The 19,751-nt window shown below is 39.3% G+C and overlaps 1 protein-coding gene across 17 annotated transcripts in view; it reads right to left on the bottom strand.

Moving 5' to 3' along the window:
• Positions 1-16,898, bottom strand: part of CDC42BPA (CDC42 binding protein kinase alpha) — a 203,728-nt gene extending 186,830 nt beyond the window's left edge. For 16 of the 17 annotated variants that reach the window (XM_074316911.1, XM_019730880.2, XM_019730876.2 and 13 more), the window contains exon 1: positions 15,516-16,898. In XM_074316911.1, coding sequence (XP_074173012.1) covers positions 15,516-15,693 — 178 coding nt within the window. In that variant the 5' untranslated portion in view covers positions 15,694-16,898. The remainder of the gene's footprint in view (positions 1-15,515) is intronic. The other variant, XM_019730873.2, reaches the window with a different exon arrangement.
• Positions 16,899-19,751: the final 2,853 nt, after the last annotated feature.

The raw sequence follows: 19,751 nt of genomic DNA, 5'->3' as shown, positions 1-19,751 counted from the left end.
TTTTAAAAAATTACTTGTAAAGAGGATTATGAGGATAAGAAGTATTTTAATAATAACATCATAAGGAATGTCTCCTTCTCATCATTCTATCTTCCACAACTCGTACAATTATCTAGCCCAAATCATTCCATAACTGTTTGAAATTAATTATTGCCATAATCATTAATGACCACTTTTTGACGTCTGATCCATATTTCTGAGAAATTTTTTCTGTTTTACCAGCCAATTTTTATACTGGTTTTAACTTTAGCTGTCACATTTTAATTTCAAAGAACTTTTTTCATTCTCTTTTGTTCAGTTTTATGACATTCTGATTTACTTCATGGTTTTTCTCTTATCTCTGGGAATATTACTGATAGTTTTACATTTGTTTTGAAGTTATGCTTTCCCTGCAGAGTCAGCTTCATACAAGCTGCTTTTTTTCTGTTTGTCTGCATGTATGTTTGTCTGTACCTTATACATTAGACGCTTTCCTCAGATGTCTGGCAATCCTTGGTTTTCTATTCATATTTAGATATGAGAAAATGAAGAGATGATCTGAAGCTCTGATCCCCTGGGTGAGGTCCACTGATAATAAACTTCACTGCAGTGTGATTGCTTGAGCCCTGTACTGAGGAATCCCTGATAGCTTTATCTTTAGGTCTTTCTTCTTGGCCTGGTCAGATTGTCCAGAGAAGACTCTTCTAATCTTTGTGATAAGGCCTAGTTGCAGCATTCTGAGAGCCAAGTGGAAGACAGTAAGAGACAGGATTATAAACCACTACTTGTAAGAAATCACTTTTGAAATAAAACAGGATAAATCAATGAGGAAAGAAGTCCCTGATATACAAAAACACGATTTTCACGCAATCCTTCAAGATCAAATCTATTGCTTTTAGCCTTGCCTGTAACAAGTACAATGGCATTAATTCATTCATCCAACATTACCAAACGCCTGCTATGTGCCATCAACTATACGAGCACAGACAAATAGGGGAGGAGTTGCAAAAGAGTTTCCAAACAAGTTAACCAATACGTGATAAGTCATGGATTAGTCAAAGAACATGACTTAATCAGTAGAAGAGTCAGTACTTCATTACAACTGGAGGAAAAGGGGAGTGTGGGACAAAAGGGCAGCACAAGAGAACATGGGGGATAATGCAATTGCTCTATAGCTTGACGATGCTAGTGGTCTACATTTGTCAAAACTCATAAGATGTACACCAAAAACTAAATTTTAACAGATTTTTGTAGATTTTTAAAATAGTTTTTAAAAATTTCTAAAGGTGATAGTGGGAAGTAAATATAAACAAAATTGTGTATGTGTACACACACACACACACGCAATAGGTGTGGTAAATCAAAGCAGGCACAGCAGACAGAAGTCATGGTCCACCAGAGTAGGGTGTTGAAGGCAGAGCTGGATGAAAGGATATCCACATACAAGGGCTGCATGGCACTGAGCGTGTCCGAGCCTGAGGAACATGAGGAGCACATCCAGGGGGTGGAAGGAAAGCCTGCTGTGGGCAATCAGAGTCTGAGCAAGGTGAGGAGCACATCTGTGGGAGGACAGAGAGATGGCAACCCAGCCATCGAAATCAAAGCTCAAATGGGATGATGGCAGCTAGGCATGAGGAGCCCATGACGGCTTAGGGTGAGCAGGTCATTTGCATGAGGGAGGGGCTGGCAACATTCGTGGTTACACACTGAGCGGTTGATCTCATAAGTAAATATATTAGGGATAATGGGACCCAGGCTTCTCACTGTTGGAGAAAGGAGTTACAAAATGGAAAAGAAAAAATATAGAGTGCATCCTATAGGGCTGGATTGGAATCAGAGGTATCCATGCAAACTCACAGTCTTCAATATATACATGTAGAAATATGTAGTGAGAAAATATATGGAGAAATAAATATATATGAGGTGTGATCAAACAATACGGTGAATGTTTAAATTAAAAAAAATTATTACAGTAAAAGACACATCACCATTAATCCCCTTCAAAATACTCCTCCTCACTTCTAACACACTTATCCCATCGTTCTTGCCACTTTCTGAAGCAGTTCTGGAAATCCTCTTTTGTGAGTGTCATGGCTGCCCTGATGTCTTGAATCATTTTGTCTTTGTGGAAGAGACAGATATGCGCAGTGCCATATCTGGTGACTAAGGCAGATAAGGGCGCACCATAATAGTTTTATTTGACAGAAATTGCCGTGTACCAGAAGTGATGTGTGACATGGAGCGTTGTCCCAATGGAGGATGATTTATGGCACACTGTAAAACACACCTTCTCTCAACCGTAGCTCACAACCAACTGCACTGAACAATCTGAAACTTGCCACACACTGTTACTAAGGTTCGAAGCACCACTTTCCGTACTGAAGACCCCTGCCTTTCCGTTGGATGGCACTCGGCAGCAGTGTTCACCGTATGTTTTGATCACTACGGAAAGGTTCCCTGTCACACATTGATTCTGGTATATGGTAATTTCTGTCAAATAAAAGCATTACAGAGACGTCATCAAAATGGCGGCGTGAGGTGAGCCTCTAGAAAGCTCCCCTGGAATTTACAACTAATCGAACAACAGTAACTCCACAAAGGACTCCCTGCACAGCAGACAGGCAAGACGAAGAGGCCCACTACTGAATTCACCTAAAGGTGGGCAAATTGCGCGAGCAGAGGAGGAGGGAAGGGAGAAGTGCAGAGACGGAGCCGCGCGGGTGCCGGACGCAGACCTAGCTCAGTGCTCCGAGCTCGCTGCACCCCGGAAATACCGCAGCTGCAGGAGAGGAAACAACTCGGACTGCTAAGGCTCCACTTACGGCCCACAGGGCTGAGGACACAGCATATAACACGGCTGAACCCAACGCTCACGGCAGAGACCTCGGAGCAAAGACTGAGGGAAGCAGGCTGAAAATGGTGGATTAAGCCCTCACTGCCGAGCAGAGAACAGAAGCCTTAGGCACTGAGACTAGCCGCCCCCTCCCTACCCTCCTAGAGCTCGCCCCGCCCCCACCTGCCCGGTGCTAGAAGCAGAACAGTAGCAGTGTCAGATCAAAACAACAGAATATTTGCTGTTTTGAGAACTGTGGACTGCAGACACTGATTTGCAGCCCAACTAGTTCCAGCAAAGAGGAGGGAGCTGCGGAAGCAGGACCGGCTGTGGTGGTGGTTGCCGCCATTGCTCTGGGCCACCTCTCACAACTCACCCCGCCCCTGGCCCCACCTATCTGGGCGGATCCCTGCAGGAGTAAACAGACCTGCTAAAACACAGGGGCTCTGAATCTGGTGCAGGAAGAGCTTTGGAACTTCAAAAGCTCTCCGCATACCCATCCGCATACCCACCAGGACACTGCGCCCTGTGACCCAGGCGAACTATTAACAGAGGAGAAGCCCGTCTCCCAAGGAATCCCCCATTGTGTGAGAAGTTGGAATAGTGCAGAGAAACCATAGCACTACCATGTGAGAGAGAAAAAAAAGGCTGCAGTCAGAGAGAAAATAAAACATTCTACCAACAAGTACTGGAAAACAAAAGACCTCTTCCTATCAACCTGTTGCAGAAGCCACTCCTGTAGATGTCTAGGAAGAGAAATAATAAATCAGTAATTGCCATGAATAACCAAGGCAACAACAGCTCAGAAAGAAAGTGAAAAGTTTCCAGAAAAGGAACTTAAAGATATGGAAATTTGTGACTTAAATGACAGAGAATTCAAGATTGCAGTTCTGAAAAAACTCAACGAGATGCAAGAAAACACAGAAAGGCAGTTTAATGAACTCAGAAACACAATCAAAGAACAACATGAGCATTTTATGAAAGAGATTGAAATTTTAAAAAGAACCAAATAGAATTTCTGGAGATTAAGAACTCAATAGAAGAAATTAAGAATGAAATAACCAGCTTAGGTAGTAGAGTTGACCAGATGGAGGAAAGAATCAGTGACATGGAAGATAGAAACCTGGAAATGACACGGATGGAAGAAGAAAGAGACTTGAGACTTGAAAGAAATGCAAGAACTCTACAAGAACTTTCTGACTACATCAGAAAGAGCCATATAAGAATAATGGGCATACCAGAGGAGAAGAAAGAGAGACTGGAACAGAGAATATATTCAAACAAATTGTTGATGAGAACTTCCCAAACTTGTGGACAGAATTGGATCCTCGAATCCAAGAAGCAAATAGAACACCTAATTACCTCAATGCCAACAGGCTTTCTCCAAGGCACATTGTATTGAAGCTGTCTAAAATCAACGACAAAGAAAGAATCCTCAAGGCAGCCAGGGAAAAGAAGACGGTAACCTACAAAGGAAAGCTCATTAGATTATCATCAGATTTTTCAGCAGAAACTCTACAAGCCAGGAGGGAGTGGAACCAAATATTCAAACTATTGAAAGAGAGAAATTATGAGCCAAGAATAATATATCCAGCAAAGATATCCTTTAGATATGAAGGAGGAATAAAGACCTTTGCAGACATACAGAAGCTGAGGGAATTTTCTAATACACGACCTGCACTACAAGAAATACTAAAGGAGGCTATTCGACCACCATCAACGGGACAATTTGTGGCAACCAAAACATAAAAAGGGGGAGAGTAAAGGCCTGAACCGGAATATGGGAATGGAGAAAGTAAGCGTGCTGAAGAAAATGGAATACTCTAAATATCAAACTAACTTTCTTTTACATAAACTTAAGGGTAACCACTCAAAATAAATCCAGAACTGAAATATATACTGTAATAAAATAAAAACATTATGGTGCGTCTTCATCCACCTTATTCACCAGATCTGACACCATGCGACTTCTGGCTCTTTCCCCCAAGTCAAAATGACAATGAACAGTAAACATTTTGAATCAATTCTGGACACCAAGGCAGTCACAACAGTGCAACTAAAGACATTCATGGAAGAGGACTTCCAGAACTGCTTCAGAAAGTGACAAGAACGATGGGATAAGTGTGTTAGAAGCGAAGGGGAGTATTTTGAGGGGGATTAATGGCAATGTGTCTCTTACTGTAAAAATTTTATTTAAACATTCACCATATTGTTTGATCACACCTCGTATATGTATGTATGTAAGTGAGTAGATAGCATAGATCCACTAACAGAGCTTATAAGCAGCAATGAGTACTGACAGAGCCCGGATCTTGGATTCTATATCATCCTCCACTAAAAGGAACCAGGACTCCTTAGAAAAATGGCTGATTCCAGAGTAAGGAAACTGCAAGATAAGCCTAAACCATCTTCTTGTGCCAGAAAGCAAGAAAGTGCTCAGAGTGAGAAAGACATGTCAAAGAACACAGAAACCAAATTGAAAGGACTCCTACTAGCCAAATCTGGGTCAATTTGAGCCTCAAGATAAATAATGATAGTAAAGAATTATAACCTAATGAATAAACTAATCATGAGCCCAAACTGATATAAAATAGAGTTTGATAAAGAGCAGGGTATTAAATAATTTCAAAGTATCTCCTCAGAAAATGGTTAAATTACCAAGGAGAAAAAATTAACTTTACAGTGGAGAAGGCTGACAGATACTACCCTAATAAAATAAAGTGAACACCCATTATTTGCCAACTATACCTCAATAGGGCTGGAAAAAACATAATAAAATGAACACCGATAATAACGGAGCGATATAAAAATCATGCACCACTCGATAAAATGCAATGAGAAGAACACAGCATCATTTCTAGAATATTCTTGCCAAAGATGTAGTATCATAAAGAAACAAACCCAAATTGAGGGTTACTACAAATGCTACAAAATAACCAGCCTGCAATCTTCAAAAGTGTCAAAGTCATGAAAGTTGAAAATATGAAGAGCTAGTCCAGAATGAATGATACCCAAATGCAAAAACATGTGATTTTCAACTGAATGCTTTTGCTATAAAGACATTATCAGAACTGACAAAATTTGAATGAGGTCTAAGAATTAGATGACAGTAACACATCAGTATTAATTTCTGAAGTTATGCAAAAGAATAGAAAGTCGAAAATACACACAAACATATTTGTGAGTGACAGGGCATCAAGTAGGCAATTTACTCTCAAATGGTTCAGAGGGGGAAACATTGGATGTCTGTGCTAAGGAATTTAAATGTCACTCTGAAAGCTATCAGTAGTCACTGTAGGATATTAAGCAAGATGTTGACATCATCAAAGGATCATGTTGTAAGTACTTTTTAAAAGCCCTTCTCCTAAAGGCCCTAGATATGTAGGAGTCACAATATTGTCAGTGTAGGAACGCATGTAATAATGAGGTTACAGATTACTTAGCATTAAATTGAGAGAAAAAAGCATGATTAATAAGGACAGTAAGATCCAAGAATGTAATCCATTTGGAGACATTTAATACAGACAAGTCAATTAAACCAGATGTACACAGAGGTTGAATAAAATCAGGATAACCCAAGAGCTGCTGCACTTCATTGGGATTACCCCAGGAACACAGGAAAAGAAACAAATCTGATCACTTAATCACAACCTCAAGCAATGTAATACAGCAATGGACTCCTGGAAAAAACTGTCAACTTAGCATGCATCAGTCAGAAATGGGGTGACACATCACAAAGGCACGCAGAATAAAGACAGAAACAGAAATCACACCACACTTGCAAATATTCCTGTGGTTTTAACTATAAACTCTAGGAAAATCTTTATAAGTATGGAATGTGGAAAAGCTTTATGATACTCATATCAATATTTCAGCTTCACCACATACCTGAGCTTTTAGTGTGTTGCTAAATGTTTCTTAGTTATGATTTTTGGTCAGGGCAAGGCCGTAGTTAACTAGCAATACAACCTCAAAATGGGGTTTTAATCATTGTGGGCTTCTCCTAATCTTGCCAAATACATATTTTTTAAACCTTAGGACAGAACACTTCTAAGTAAATGTTTGACGGCTTTTAATAATATCTGAGTCAACTTGGAGCATTAGCCACTCCACTCTCAGTAAACCAGGTATTAAGGATGGGATTCTTGCTGCAGCAGGACAATTCCACTGCTTTTACAAAATCCTCATAAAATCTAATTAGCTATGTTCTATTTCACAACCACGACAGTCTCCCTCTCAAGTTCTGTACCAATTCTGAGGTAACTGGATTAGACAATCATCAAGCTGTACGGGGGGAAAAAAAAATCACTAGGTTAAGCAGGTGCATCTTTGCAAACCAAGGACAACACATATAAATATAGACTTAAAGGCATGTATCAAGTCTTACTGTCCTTTGTCCGTAAACACAGAGACACCCAACACAGAACTCCACACCAGCCTAATGAATACTGCCGACTGGCTTCCAAGTGATGCAAATGGAAGTCCTAAAAAAGGCAAGTCATTCAAACCTATGCCTTTGGAGTTTGATGTAAATCATGACAACAGTCGAAAACCAATGTGGTAGAAGAATTCAGTAACCACTATTTGTCACATAATCAGCGTAAAGGCTCTGACACTGCCTATGGATTCTTCATGCATGAGTACGCCAGCATGTTTCATACTCCGCCAGATGTTCCTCATAAAAAGGGTCCCAAAGTCAAATGACTTAGGCAAATTCTAGGTAAAACAAAGTAAAAGGTTTCTATACTGCACAACTTTTAAAAACTTTTACCCTGATAATGTGCTCTGCAGTATCCAAAGAGGGATGCAATGAACACAACTTCCCAATCTTACATATCCACTGAATTCTTTAATTTTCAGAATATTCATTATATCTCTTGAAATATAGTTTAAAAAACACCAGTGTGCCATATTAATTTTCTTCAGACTTACTGTAAAACCACACAACATGCATTTATGGATGCTGCATAATCTTTAGTCCATAAAGTCATAAGTGAGGGACACGCCAATCATTTTTCATGATTATTTTAAGTTTATTCTGAGTTGAGGTTCAGAATACTACCATTGAGTTGCATATTTGAACTATACAACTCTAAAAATAAAACACAACTAGCCATCTCATAATATCTGCTGTTGGTGATGCAAAGAATGGACACTGGCTTAATATTTACTGAAAAATAATTCAGTTTATAACAATTAAATGTTCCAACGTGAAATATCCTAAAAGAAGGAATAAGATTGTTTGCAAAGTCATACAGGGAAAGACATCTCCAATGCCAATGTAATTTAATAAAATATTATCAGTAAGATGAATACTGTTAATAATAAAACAAAATTATTTACACCCTTGCATTAGTATAGCAATACATTTCAACTAAACTTTACCCAAAAATGGCATTTTGGTTCTTCCTTTATCATAAGGCTAGACAGAACTTAAAAAACAGAATGGAGAAAAAAGCCAATCAAATCCGTCCAAAAATCACCAGGAAAGGAAAATTCCTAAACCAACTTTTTAACCTTTTGGCAAAAGAAGGTACTGCTATTATGTTTGGTTTTTTTTACAGATGATAAAAGAAAGAGAATAAGTAACCTGCTTAAATCATCTGGCCAATAATCAAAGACATGGGTCTGAATCCAAAGCCCCTGCTCCTTTCCAGTGTATTGGTTTAGAGCAGGAATATTTCAGGTTGAGGTATTCCATCCACTTGCAGATCTTCACCATGGAAACTCTAAGTAAATGTAATTAAGCTTTATCCCTATGAATAGAGAAAAATGAACAGAAGGTGGTTTTTAATTGATTAAGTCTACAGTGATGTGTAAGCAATTTGAAATAAAACTGCAAGTTAACAAATGCTTGCACCTGACTAAATGAATTCACATGTATTTTGAAAAGATTGTTTTCATCCACATAAGTAGTACTTTTGAGCATAATTAGATTGTGGGTGAGAGGAACGGTGTTGATGGGGAAGAATTAAAGAGAAAAATAAATTACATCAGGAGAGGGGGAAAAAAACTAATTTATCCCCATATAAGCCATTTGTCTTTAAATAATGAAGCTGAATTATCCTCTAGCGCTATCTGCCACCCTCACACCAGAGCAGAAGGTTCTAGTGATCGCAGAGTTCTAACTGTTCATAGTGCTGAAGCAGCACCAACTAGATGTGGTTTTCTCTTTAACAAAAGGATTGTATTTTCTGGTTTCTTTATGCTACATATAAATAGGTGCTGGCACTTGAAACCATAGCCTCACAAATACAATGTTATAAATAATTGTAATGTTCTCATACTAGTCCAAAAGTCTGAGAAGGATGGCTTAGCTAAAAGTTGTAACCTTAGACAAAATAGTACTTAACACTATAAAGGATTCTTAAATTGCGTTAGTGATGCAAATGGATGATCTTTTCCTCTTAAATATCACAAGTTAATGAATAAAGATTCAGATAGACAGTAGTTTTGTAACATGTTATAATAATAGTAACTAAAGCTGCAAAAGATAAAGTGAGAATTTCTGTACTTATTGTGAATGTTTCTTTCAGTTCATATGACTATAAATAGAAGACAATTAAAAGTCCACAACCACTAAGTAAAATATAACTTATTCAGATTTAGATTCTCTCTCCAAACCACACAGTATCCCCAAAGAGTCCCTCAAAATTATCTCTTAGAACCCTCCCTAAATAAAAGGAACACCATGACCTCATATTAATAGAGCAATTCCCAAAGGGTGTTCATTGGAACACACTGGTAACCATCCACCTTCCAGATATTCTGCAAAAAAATATGATTCCATAAACTTTATAAATTCCAGGAAAATCTGCAGTATTTTTAATGTGCAATTTTAAAATAGTTTCCCAAATTTATTTAGCCACATAACCCCCTCCTAACCCCCTGCCCAAAGCACCTATTAATATCCCATGGATTTCTAGAACATATTTTGAAACCATGGAGGGGGCTAGAGTGAAAAGGCCCTGGTTCCAATAGAAGCAAACAGTTGATCTGAGGAAGAATTAAGGGGCAAACAGCAAAATTAGAAAGTGGGGAGCCAGGTCTTCATGCCTCCTGTTACCATGAAAGTCACAGTGCTGCTCTCCTATAGCAACAGATGAAGACGCACTAGAATGGGGGGCGGGGTGTTAGACAAACAAGGGCTACCTATTCCCCACCTATTAACTGGAAATAAGAGTGGGCACTGCAGAGAGGAAGTAGGGAACAACTCGCTAGAAAGAGCAATACTGGAGCTCTGATCATTATCAAAGGAAGAAAAGGAACTCTCCTACCGTGTTTTCCCCGAAAATAAGACCTAGCCAGATAATCAGCTCTAACGCAGGTCTTCTGGAGCAAAAATTAATATAAGACCCGGTCTTATTTTACTGTAATAGAAGACCGGGTCTTTAATAAAGTTAATATAATATAATATATTATACATGGTCTCATATTAATTTTTGCTCCAAAAGATGCATTAGAACTGATTGTCTGGCTAGGTCTTTTTCCGGGGAAACGGTCTTTTTTCGGGGAAACATGGTAGATCTGGAAAGGAATTTTCTATACAGTGACAACAAAAGACAGCCATTCGTATGTCTGGGATGACCTACAGTAAAAATGGGGTCATTCAGAAACAAAACTCATTATGGAAAGAACTTCTTGATTCATTAAGATACAGTAAAAGCAGCTGAGCAATTCTTGCTACCAAAACCTTGAAGTCATTCTCACTGGCACTTTCATGAGTCACAAGGGATGAGAAAATCTACAGAACTAGCAAATCCTCCTCACCTACATCTACTCTAGAGTTCATCTGGAGTAACTGGAAGATATAACCAAAAAACTACTACCAACGTCTATAGGTCATATGGTTCTTCCTCATGTTCAAGCTTATAGAAGTCTGACCGTCAATGGAAGTCTACATCCAAGAGTCCAAAGTCAGAAAAGGAAAAATGACAAAAGGAAAGGGAAATGACCCAGCAAACATAATACAAAGGAGTGAAGTTAATTCCTCTGTCCATTAAGTTCTAAATTAAAAATACCCAATCATTCAGGGATCAGACTAAAGCAACCCAGGGAAGCAGTATATCCACGCTCACATTCTTATTCTTCCTCTTTCCCATACTCCCTCCCTCATCCTCCCTCTTTCTCTCCAAGTATCTCTCCAAGTCCCTACCTAAATTCACTCTCATCATTCAATTCTTCAGCCTGTCCCTAATTGTATCATGTGTGCTTTTTCAAAAAAGGAACTATGCAATCTTTTCATCAACATATTTTAGCTTCATCTACACTAAAGAGTTTCAAACTTTTTTGCCCTATCTACAGTAAAGAGATACAAGAAAACAGAAGAATTCTGTGTAACAATACTTCTTTCTACACTTGACGTACTTGCTATTTTCTATTCCAGTCTATTTTTCAAATGCTGGTGGGACTTAATAAATTGCTTTTAAAATCTATCAAAACCAACAAAATGAAAAACAATGAGCTACCTACACAACATACTGGCAAATAAGTATACCAAAAGAGAAAATGTTTTGGAAGAAATTTTTTGACTGCCATAGAAGAGTAGTACAATAAAACATTAATTTGTACCTAGTTCAGTTCTCTTACCATAAAATAACCTGGGCTTATTATGTAATATTAATCAAGGAATTATGGGACATTTAATAAAATTTGCAACATATTATGCTATTTGTTTTTACACTGCCATGCTAAGATACGCCTTACATTTCCACATGAAATAAATTCCAAAAATTCATAATGTTAATCCTGACATCCGTTATCACTCATAGAGCAATAGATTCTTAAAAAGAAAAAAAAAGAAAAAGAACTGGAAAAATAATAGCCATCATTTAGTGAACACCATGTTAAGTGTGTCAGCATTGTGTCAGATCAAATCATTATACTTATTCACTATTGTTCTTAGAATAGACTATTAGGTGGTTAGTATAAAGGAAAAAGTGCCCAACTGACATTTCCAATGACATTCATAAAGATCCTAATTGAGGACTTAAATAAAAATAAACTTAATCATCTATATTAAATGAGCATTTTAATAATTTGGTATGATTAATAAATTCTACTCCGGAAAAGCTAATACTGAGAAACAGCAGAACAAAGTATCCTAGAAAAAATTCAGATCCTTCTAATCAAGCCATCATCACCTCACGTAATTGACCCACACATGAAAAAAATGTGAATAATCTTTAAAACTAATACATTTACAGTACTTGCTGATGTATTCTAGTAACAAGTTTATTAATCATTCAGACAATTGTGTGTGAAGGGAGGTATACACTGAATAAGCTATAAAGTGACTATATTTTAAGGATAACTTAAATGAAATGTTACAAAATCCAAGATTCAGGAAGCATCAAAAACCAGTTATTCACATACAGACAGCTCAGATGTTTCTTTGGTATTGAGTAATACTACCTTACATCTATATTTTAAGTAAATGAGTAAAGAATGACCTAAAATTCCAATTTCCCATTTCATAGTAGAGGGAAGCTAATTCAATGAATAATATACTCATTTAGTCATTACTAACAAATTAGTTTATAACATAAACGTTATTTTTACTTCTACAACTGTATTGTAACTAATTCTAGAGTTATACTACTGACACCAAAACTCTAATTTTATCAACAAACATAAAAACCAGAATCATTTCAACAACTTAAAAAACAAAGGAGACAAAACAAAGTTTTTCGAATCTTCTTAGATGTAACTGCAAAACATATATTATTAAATATAAAAGTGATCTATGACCTGAAGGCCCTCTGATCCCCTTGCTCTACTGCTTACCGGCTTAATCCCCTCTTAATCCCCTCTTCCCCTCTAAAGCTCTGCTTATTTCCTCCCTCAAGCCATCAGTACCAAGAGCAGGGAATGCTGTCCAACATATCTTATTTTGAATCATCAGTTTGCTTACTGTCATGATACTGTAATGAACAAAACAATGACTGTACCAATATAAAAGTGAAATGGACCATAACTAGGAATAAAGCAAAATTGATGGAAATGCAGCAAAGCAGACCGAATCTTGGCTGACTCCATTTTAAAAGTAGCCTATCATCAGCATAAAAATAAGGCATATCTAGATGACACTTTCATGAATATAAACAGCCAAACGCGAATATACAGCATATATTACAAAGAATTTAACTACTGCTCTCCTGTTGCAAATAGTGGGTCTTTTAAAATTCAAACTAAAAATTGTATCACTTAAGGAAGGCAAATTTAAATTACCAAATTTAACCCCAACAAACAATCCCTGTAAATTTCCATCACAGACCAAAATTAATAAATAAATAATGTTTAAAAAATTAAATTGAAGTCCATTCACTACCTGGAAACTTCCTTAATCTAACTGTTATTTTATATAACATTAAGCAATGGGGGAAGGGGGGGAAGGGCATTTCCCAAAAATGTAATAATCAATCCATACATGAAGAACAGCTGATATATTTCAATGCTTAAATGAAGAGACGGAATTCTTAAACAACCTAAATTCTCCAATAACTTAAAGACAGTAAATACTACGACTTACGATACATCTCTTGACAGGTTTTCCACTCTCACCTTTCTTTTCTTAATCCTTACCCAAACTTGTAGTTGATAACTCCCACTTTCAAGACCTCATAGTTCCAACTTAAAAATGCCTGAGACTTAACTGCCACTGCCTAGCCCCAAAGTGTGCAAAATAATTCCTTAAAAATTCTAGTCTCTTGTTCTCTGTCACTGAGAAACACAACAGAAGTTTACTTAAAAGACTGTCCATCATTATGTCATATCAGACTTTTAAAAAGACAAAATAGGAAAGATACTACTAAAACTTAATTTGCTTTACAATGTGAGAGGTCCCTGGTTTGAAATTATTTAAAATATATTAATAAAAATAAAGTGTATTTGGCCAAATACTTATTTGACTTTTGGCTTACTTGGCTTAACTTAAATATGTATAAAAAAGGTTTTTTTAAAATACTTATAGTATAAGAAACAAAGTCCGAGAAAACATATTTAGTGGAAAATATACATAAATTATTCTGATAATACTGTACAGAAAAGTATCTCATAGTATAAAACTACTATGTAAACTCTTACTACCAAAAGGCAACAGAGCATATGGTTTTTTAATCATAATTTTAAAATTCTATTCACTACTGGTACATACAAATAGTTCTCCCTTCATTTTGCAGGTGAGAAAGAAGATACTAAATGACAATCACAATGATAAACTAGAGTATCATTCTGGAACCATAATTCTAGAACTGAAACTCTAAAAGTACCAAAATCTTTTCTTTAACTCTTCAAGGAGAAAACACTAAAACATTTCTAAATTTATAAAACATGGGGTGTAAAACTAAATAAGCTTTATAAAATATTTAACTCTACACATAAAAATAAAAGACATACAATGCCAATACGAAAGTCAAAACTGTCTCACTCTTAAGAGAGAAGTCACTTGAAAGATGGTTTAGAATTCTTACATTCTCAGGAAAAGTCTGGTAGTCTGTTTTTAAAAAATCATCCTATTCACATTAATACACATAAAAAAATTTTTAAACCTCATGACATCAAGTTGCTAGAAAACTTTTGATATTGGCAACCTTAATAATTAAAGTGACGTGTAGGCAAATCCAAAAAAAAAAAAAAAAAAGACCCCGAAATAATCACCAACTGACTTGTACTTGAGGAAAATAAAGCTTTACTTGGGAACAAAGACATTTTAGTATCAAAACTTTCCAACAAACTAAAATTATTAATATTCCAAAGGGACACAATACAGTACTACTTTGGCTAATATCCTTCAAAAGCCAATGTACCAATATAGGTCTAGGTGATGATGTATATTCTTCCAATAGAGAACAGCTGGATGTTCAAATGGACTTGTATGTAACATGGGATACAGAAGAACTTAAGCTTCCAGAAACTTGAAGGTCACACGGGAGTTCTTGCTCCCATCATTGATCTATTCCATCCAGTACAATAAGTCTTCTAAATCACATCACTATTTAGGAGAACGAAGACAAAAATCTAACCGGGTTAGATTTGAATTAAAATTAGAGCAAATCAAACTTGCAGGCGGGAGCTGCTCCCAAACATCCTCTCCCAACTACTATCACAACATTTTTAAACATTTATGTCATGTTATCTTACAAACATGACAATCTGCGGAAAGTCCATGTTTAGTAGTTCCTTTGCTTGTACTATAAAGAAATGAAATAAAACTCACCGATAACTACCTTCAAGTTCCTGTTGACATAAGATATTCTAATATATCCTCCCATTTCCAGAGTGATTTCCAAAGTCTGGGAAGGAATGTTTCCACTAATAAATACCCTTCAATTGAATGTCTGTTATACCACCAGGCATGAGGCAACTGGAGCAAGCATCCATTTTTGCCCATCGCATAATTATGCAAAAGCTCTTACTGCTAACCTAAAAATATAAGCTATTCCTCCTAAGTTCCACATTATTTCATGGCAACAATTGTAGCCTGGCTGTACTCCTGGGGAAATATTTACCAAAAACTAGGGGAAAAAATCTTGAATAATTTATGTCTATTCTTTTATTGTATATATATTTAAATACATTATGGCTATATATTCTATATACTATATTACACATTATATACACATGTTTATATACTCAGTTTACTTATAACTCTATAACAATTAAATCATAATGCCCAGCTACAGAGCTTTAAAAAAAAACTTACCCCATTCTAGGTATTCAAGAATGTTCTTCTCTCTTCTCAGCGGAGAATTATTGCATTCATCATAAAGGCAGATGAGTATATCCAGTAATGTTTCCACACTGAAGCACTGCCCATTGGTCTGAGCCGGCCCATCCAAAATAAACTGCTCCAACTGCCTCAAACGCACTTCTCCAGACATGTTGGCTTCGATTTCTGCTGGTTTTCCTTTAAATTATTATTAACGATTTTTACTATGATCCTTTGAAACTAAATTTTAAAAGGTGTGGTTTTAAAAACAAACCACTTGTTATTCAAACAACTGTCATGCAATGCCAGTGCTGAATTAAACATCCAACACACCGGTTACCCTCACTTAACTGAAGCGTCTTCAATTTCACTCATATACATATATTTTGAGGGATAGTTACCATAAAATATATATTTGATACATTTTTTTAAAGAATACAATTAAGTCGTATATTTAAATAAAATAATAATTAAAAGTACAACGAACCAAAGAGTCAACACTTCTTTAGGAAAAAAACTCTGCTCCTTCATTCAAAATTCAACTCGTGCAACATAATCCTGAAACGAATCCGGTTGCATCATTAATGAATTAAGTCCGATCTGTATCAGCAATTCACTTCCCAGGAAGAAGGAAAACAGAAAAAGGAGGAAAAAGCCAGAATGTATATAAGGGGGAGGGAAAACCAAAAATTCGGCTGCAAATCCTTCCAACCACCGCTTGGATGATGCATCAGCGGCAATTTCTCCAGTGGGAAGGGAGGGGGCGAGTCCCTGAAGCAGCCCCTCGGCCCGGAGCACGCCAAGTCTTGCCCGGAGGAGGCTTTTCCTTTCTCCTCCCGAGCTCCTGCTTTTTAAGGCTTTGCAGTTAGTCTCATTTCCAACGGACTGGGAGGAAAACTCTTCATTTTTCTCCCCGCTTCTCGCAGGGGCCTGACTGGCGGCGCGGCCGGGGCTGGAAACGCGGGCTGCGGACGGCACTGGCCGCGGGGCTCCGGGAGCAGCGGCTACTTAGCCGCCCGAGAGCGCTCCATGTCGGTGGTCGCTGATCGGCCGGCCTGGGCCGCGCCGGGCGGAGAGCCGGGTCTCCTCACACCCGCACCGCGGCCGCCCGCCGGAGGCTCCCGACGCCCTGGCGAGGGGGGTGCTGCTCGGGATTCAAAGGACACGGACCGCAGCAGCTGCGGCGGCGGCGCGGGCGGCTCCAGCAGCTACTTCTGCCCCTTCTTCACAGCCCTGGGTGGAGGGCATCTTTCCGCGGCGAGCAGGGAGACGGCCGAGGCGCCGGAGGAGGGACTGGTGCGCGGGGAGGAGAGCAGAGGCTGCCGCAGCCCGGCTCGCAGCCACTCCCTTCCTTTCCCTCCCACCCCTCCCCCGCCTTCCCTGTCCTCTCGCGCCCGCGCCCTGGGCTCCGCGAGGCGCCCCCGTCCCCGCCGCACGCAGGCGGACGCTCGCCGCCGAGGCCAGGCCAATATGGCGGCCGCGCCCCCCCGCCCGCGCGCGCGCGCCCTCTCCCCTGCCCGCCCCGCCCCCGCCCGAGCCCACGAGCCGAGCGCGCTCGGTCTGCGGCCGCGCCGAGCGGAGCCGAGGCCCTGGAAGGGGCGCGGGCGGCGGCACCACCCTGAAGAGAGGGTGGGGACCGCCTGGGCCGGCGAGGCTGCGGCTGCCGCAACGTGGAATGCAGGGATACGGGAGGACTCGGGAGGCCGCGGAGGACGCCGAGGCGGGAGGACCCGGCACGGGCTGGGAACTGCGCCACCGCCTCGCCGCGCTCCCGGGTTCCCGACGCTTCTCGCACGGATCGCAGAGCGGGGGTGCTTCCTCGCCCTCGGTGACGCCACCTGTCCCGCACGTTTGTTAAGGGCTGTAGGCTCCCGGCAGCTCTGCAAACGGCGGTGCCTCTCTCACCGCCCCCTACCTGCTCACCACCCGCCCCCAAATTCAGTTCTCCAGCACTCCAGAGTAATCATTTCCTGGGTGTCTAATTACACCCCTGCTTGTGTCATTTCCCAGGACAAATACAATGACAGACTTGTTTGTATGTGCTACCATCCAAGTCATGAGTGTGTGTGTGCGAAGGATAGAATTCCCCATCTCTATTCCCAAAAGTTTCCCTGCGTGGAGCACAGTGTTTTCTCCTCCGGAACTATTCTAGCTGCTGCCTGTTTATCCCCAGCCAAGGTTACCACCTACAGGAGATTCAGCCGATGAAGCAAGTCAAGACAGTTCACCACTATCAGCAAACCTGCATCCCCCGTTTGCGCGGACACACACACACACACACACACACACACACACACACACGTCACCCAATGGCACAGTGCAGAAAACTGGGCAGTGAAGGCAAGTCATTCAATAGCTACCGCCCTTGGTGCATTTTAGGGCCTTCCAGGTTTTCCCCATCTTGGTTTTAGAAGAGCGCTCTTACAGATTTCTCATGAAAAGTCCCACATTTAAATGTATCGCTAAACTGGGTCACTGCATTCCTGTCTTTTCCTCTCAAAATTGCCATTTCCTTTATACTCTTTCTCCAAAACAATTAGTTTTTAGTCCTTTCCGACACCCGTGGGGCAGTTATGGTTTCTATGTCAGTGCCCATAGTTGCCTCTTTTTACATCTTAATATGGAAGCTGAGGAAGCACTAGAATTAAAGGTCCAGAAGTCGAAAAATGAAGGCTAACAAATTATTCGAGTTGCTGTCATTCACAAAATACTGTGAATTATTTTGCGAACTCTACACTTGCCAAATTGACAGTTGCCACCATAAATAAGGACAGCATTATTTCCACGTGCTCCTGACACAGGATTGATGCTTAGACTCAGACAAAAGATCAATCATTTCTAGCCGTGACATCTTTATATGTATGTGTTCTCTAATTATAAAAGTAATAGAAAAGGAAAAATAAAAGTTTAATCCTAACACAGATAATGATTAACATGTTGGTGTTGGTTATACAAGTCTTTTTTATGCATTCTAACAAAAATGATGCATAATAAAGACAGTTTTATAGCCTCCTGTTCTCACTTAGCAATATATTATGAATATCTTCTCAGATCAAATATTCTTCAACAACATGGTTTTTAATCGTGAAGCCGACATTTTAACACTTCCATTTGACCATGTGGTAGGGTAGCAAAGGAAAAAGATAGTTCTACTTTTATACCACAGAACTGGCTCCAAGATACCTACTTACCCAGCTTGTAAATAATTCTAAAGAAGAGTTTAAAAGAGAGAAGTTAAAATACGTTAGGTCTCCACAAATGCTAATGAACAATGGAAGTACAGTATATGAGATACAGATACATTTTCAATAAAAGAGTCAAGCTGTCAATCCTTTCTGTTAGCACTTGGGTACCACCCACAGTCCAGAGTATTGACAGTTGCATAATAACCTTTACCACATTGTTTAGAGAGTAGCAGGGAGAACTTATTTTTTTTAAAAAAAGAAAAAAGAAGAAGGAAGAAGGTTGAACCCAATCAATTTTGCTTGAATAATTCAAGCTCAGAGACTTAATCATTAACTAGACACTAAACACATTGTGCGCATGTTATTTTAAATGTTCCGGTTGAAGTGTGAACATGCTTGTTAATGAAACCGGTCTTAAACCAAAGAAAGACGCAGCCCCAGTCACCCCACAGGGCTGCATGGCTGGGTGTTCTTTGGGAAAAGAGCCTGGAGGAGGTCTTTGTGAAGTTCTGCTTCGGGAGAGTAGATATATACCACTGCAAACACAATTTGTTTGAAATAGAGGAAGTTTTACGAAGGTGCTGGGAATTATGCAGACTGTTTGGAAAAGAAAGGACAGGAGAGGACATGAAGGTAGGAGAATGGAAAGAATAAGACAGGACGAGAGTCACTAGGGCAAGTCTTCCATGGAAGCTTTCTTCAACTAATCCTCCCCTTCTGGCCTAAGAGCAGGAAGATGGATCCACCATTTAATATTTGTAACAACTGGCCCCACTCTTACTTGGCTCTGTCTTACTGCAGAACAGGGCGAAAAGCAAGGTGAATGCCACAGCAGTGCACCACGTCCCCTTTCAGCCCAGCTTGCACATCCTGACTCTGCAAATGAAAGACATGGTTTAGTACCCTCTGGGGATAGCACACCATCAAACGCTTGTCCTCACTTCATGTCTGGCTCCTGACATGAGTACCAACTGCAAAGGCTTATGTTATGGAAAAAAGAGACTTCGTAATTAATAATTGCCTCTTTCACAGAACACTTACAATG

This window comes from Rhinolophus sinicus, linkage group LG12, assembly GCF_036562045.2.
Source record: "Rhinolophus sinicus isolate RSC01 linkage group LG12, ASM3656204v1, whole genome shotgun sequence".
Classification (NCBI taxonomy): domain Eukaryota; kingdom Metazoa; phylum Chordata; class Mammalia; order Chiroptera; family Rhinolophidae; genus Rhinolophus; species Rhinolophus sinicus.
This window is presented reverse-complemented; position numbering and strand designations above follow the sequence as displayed.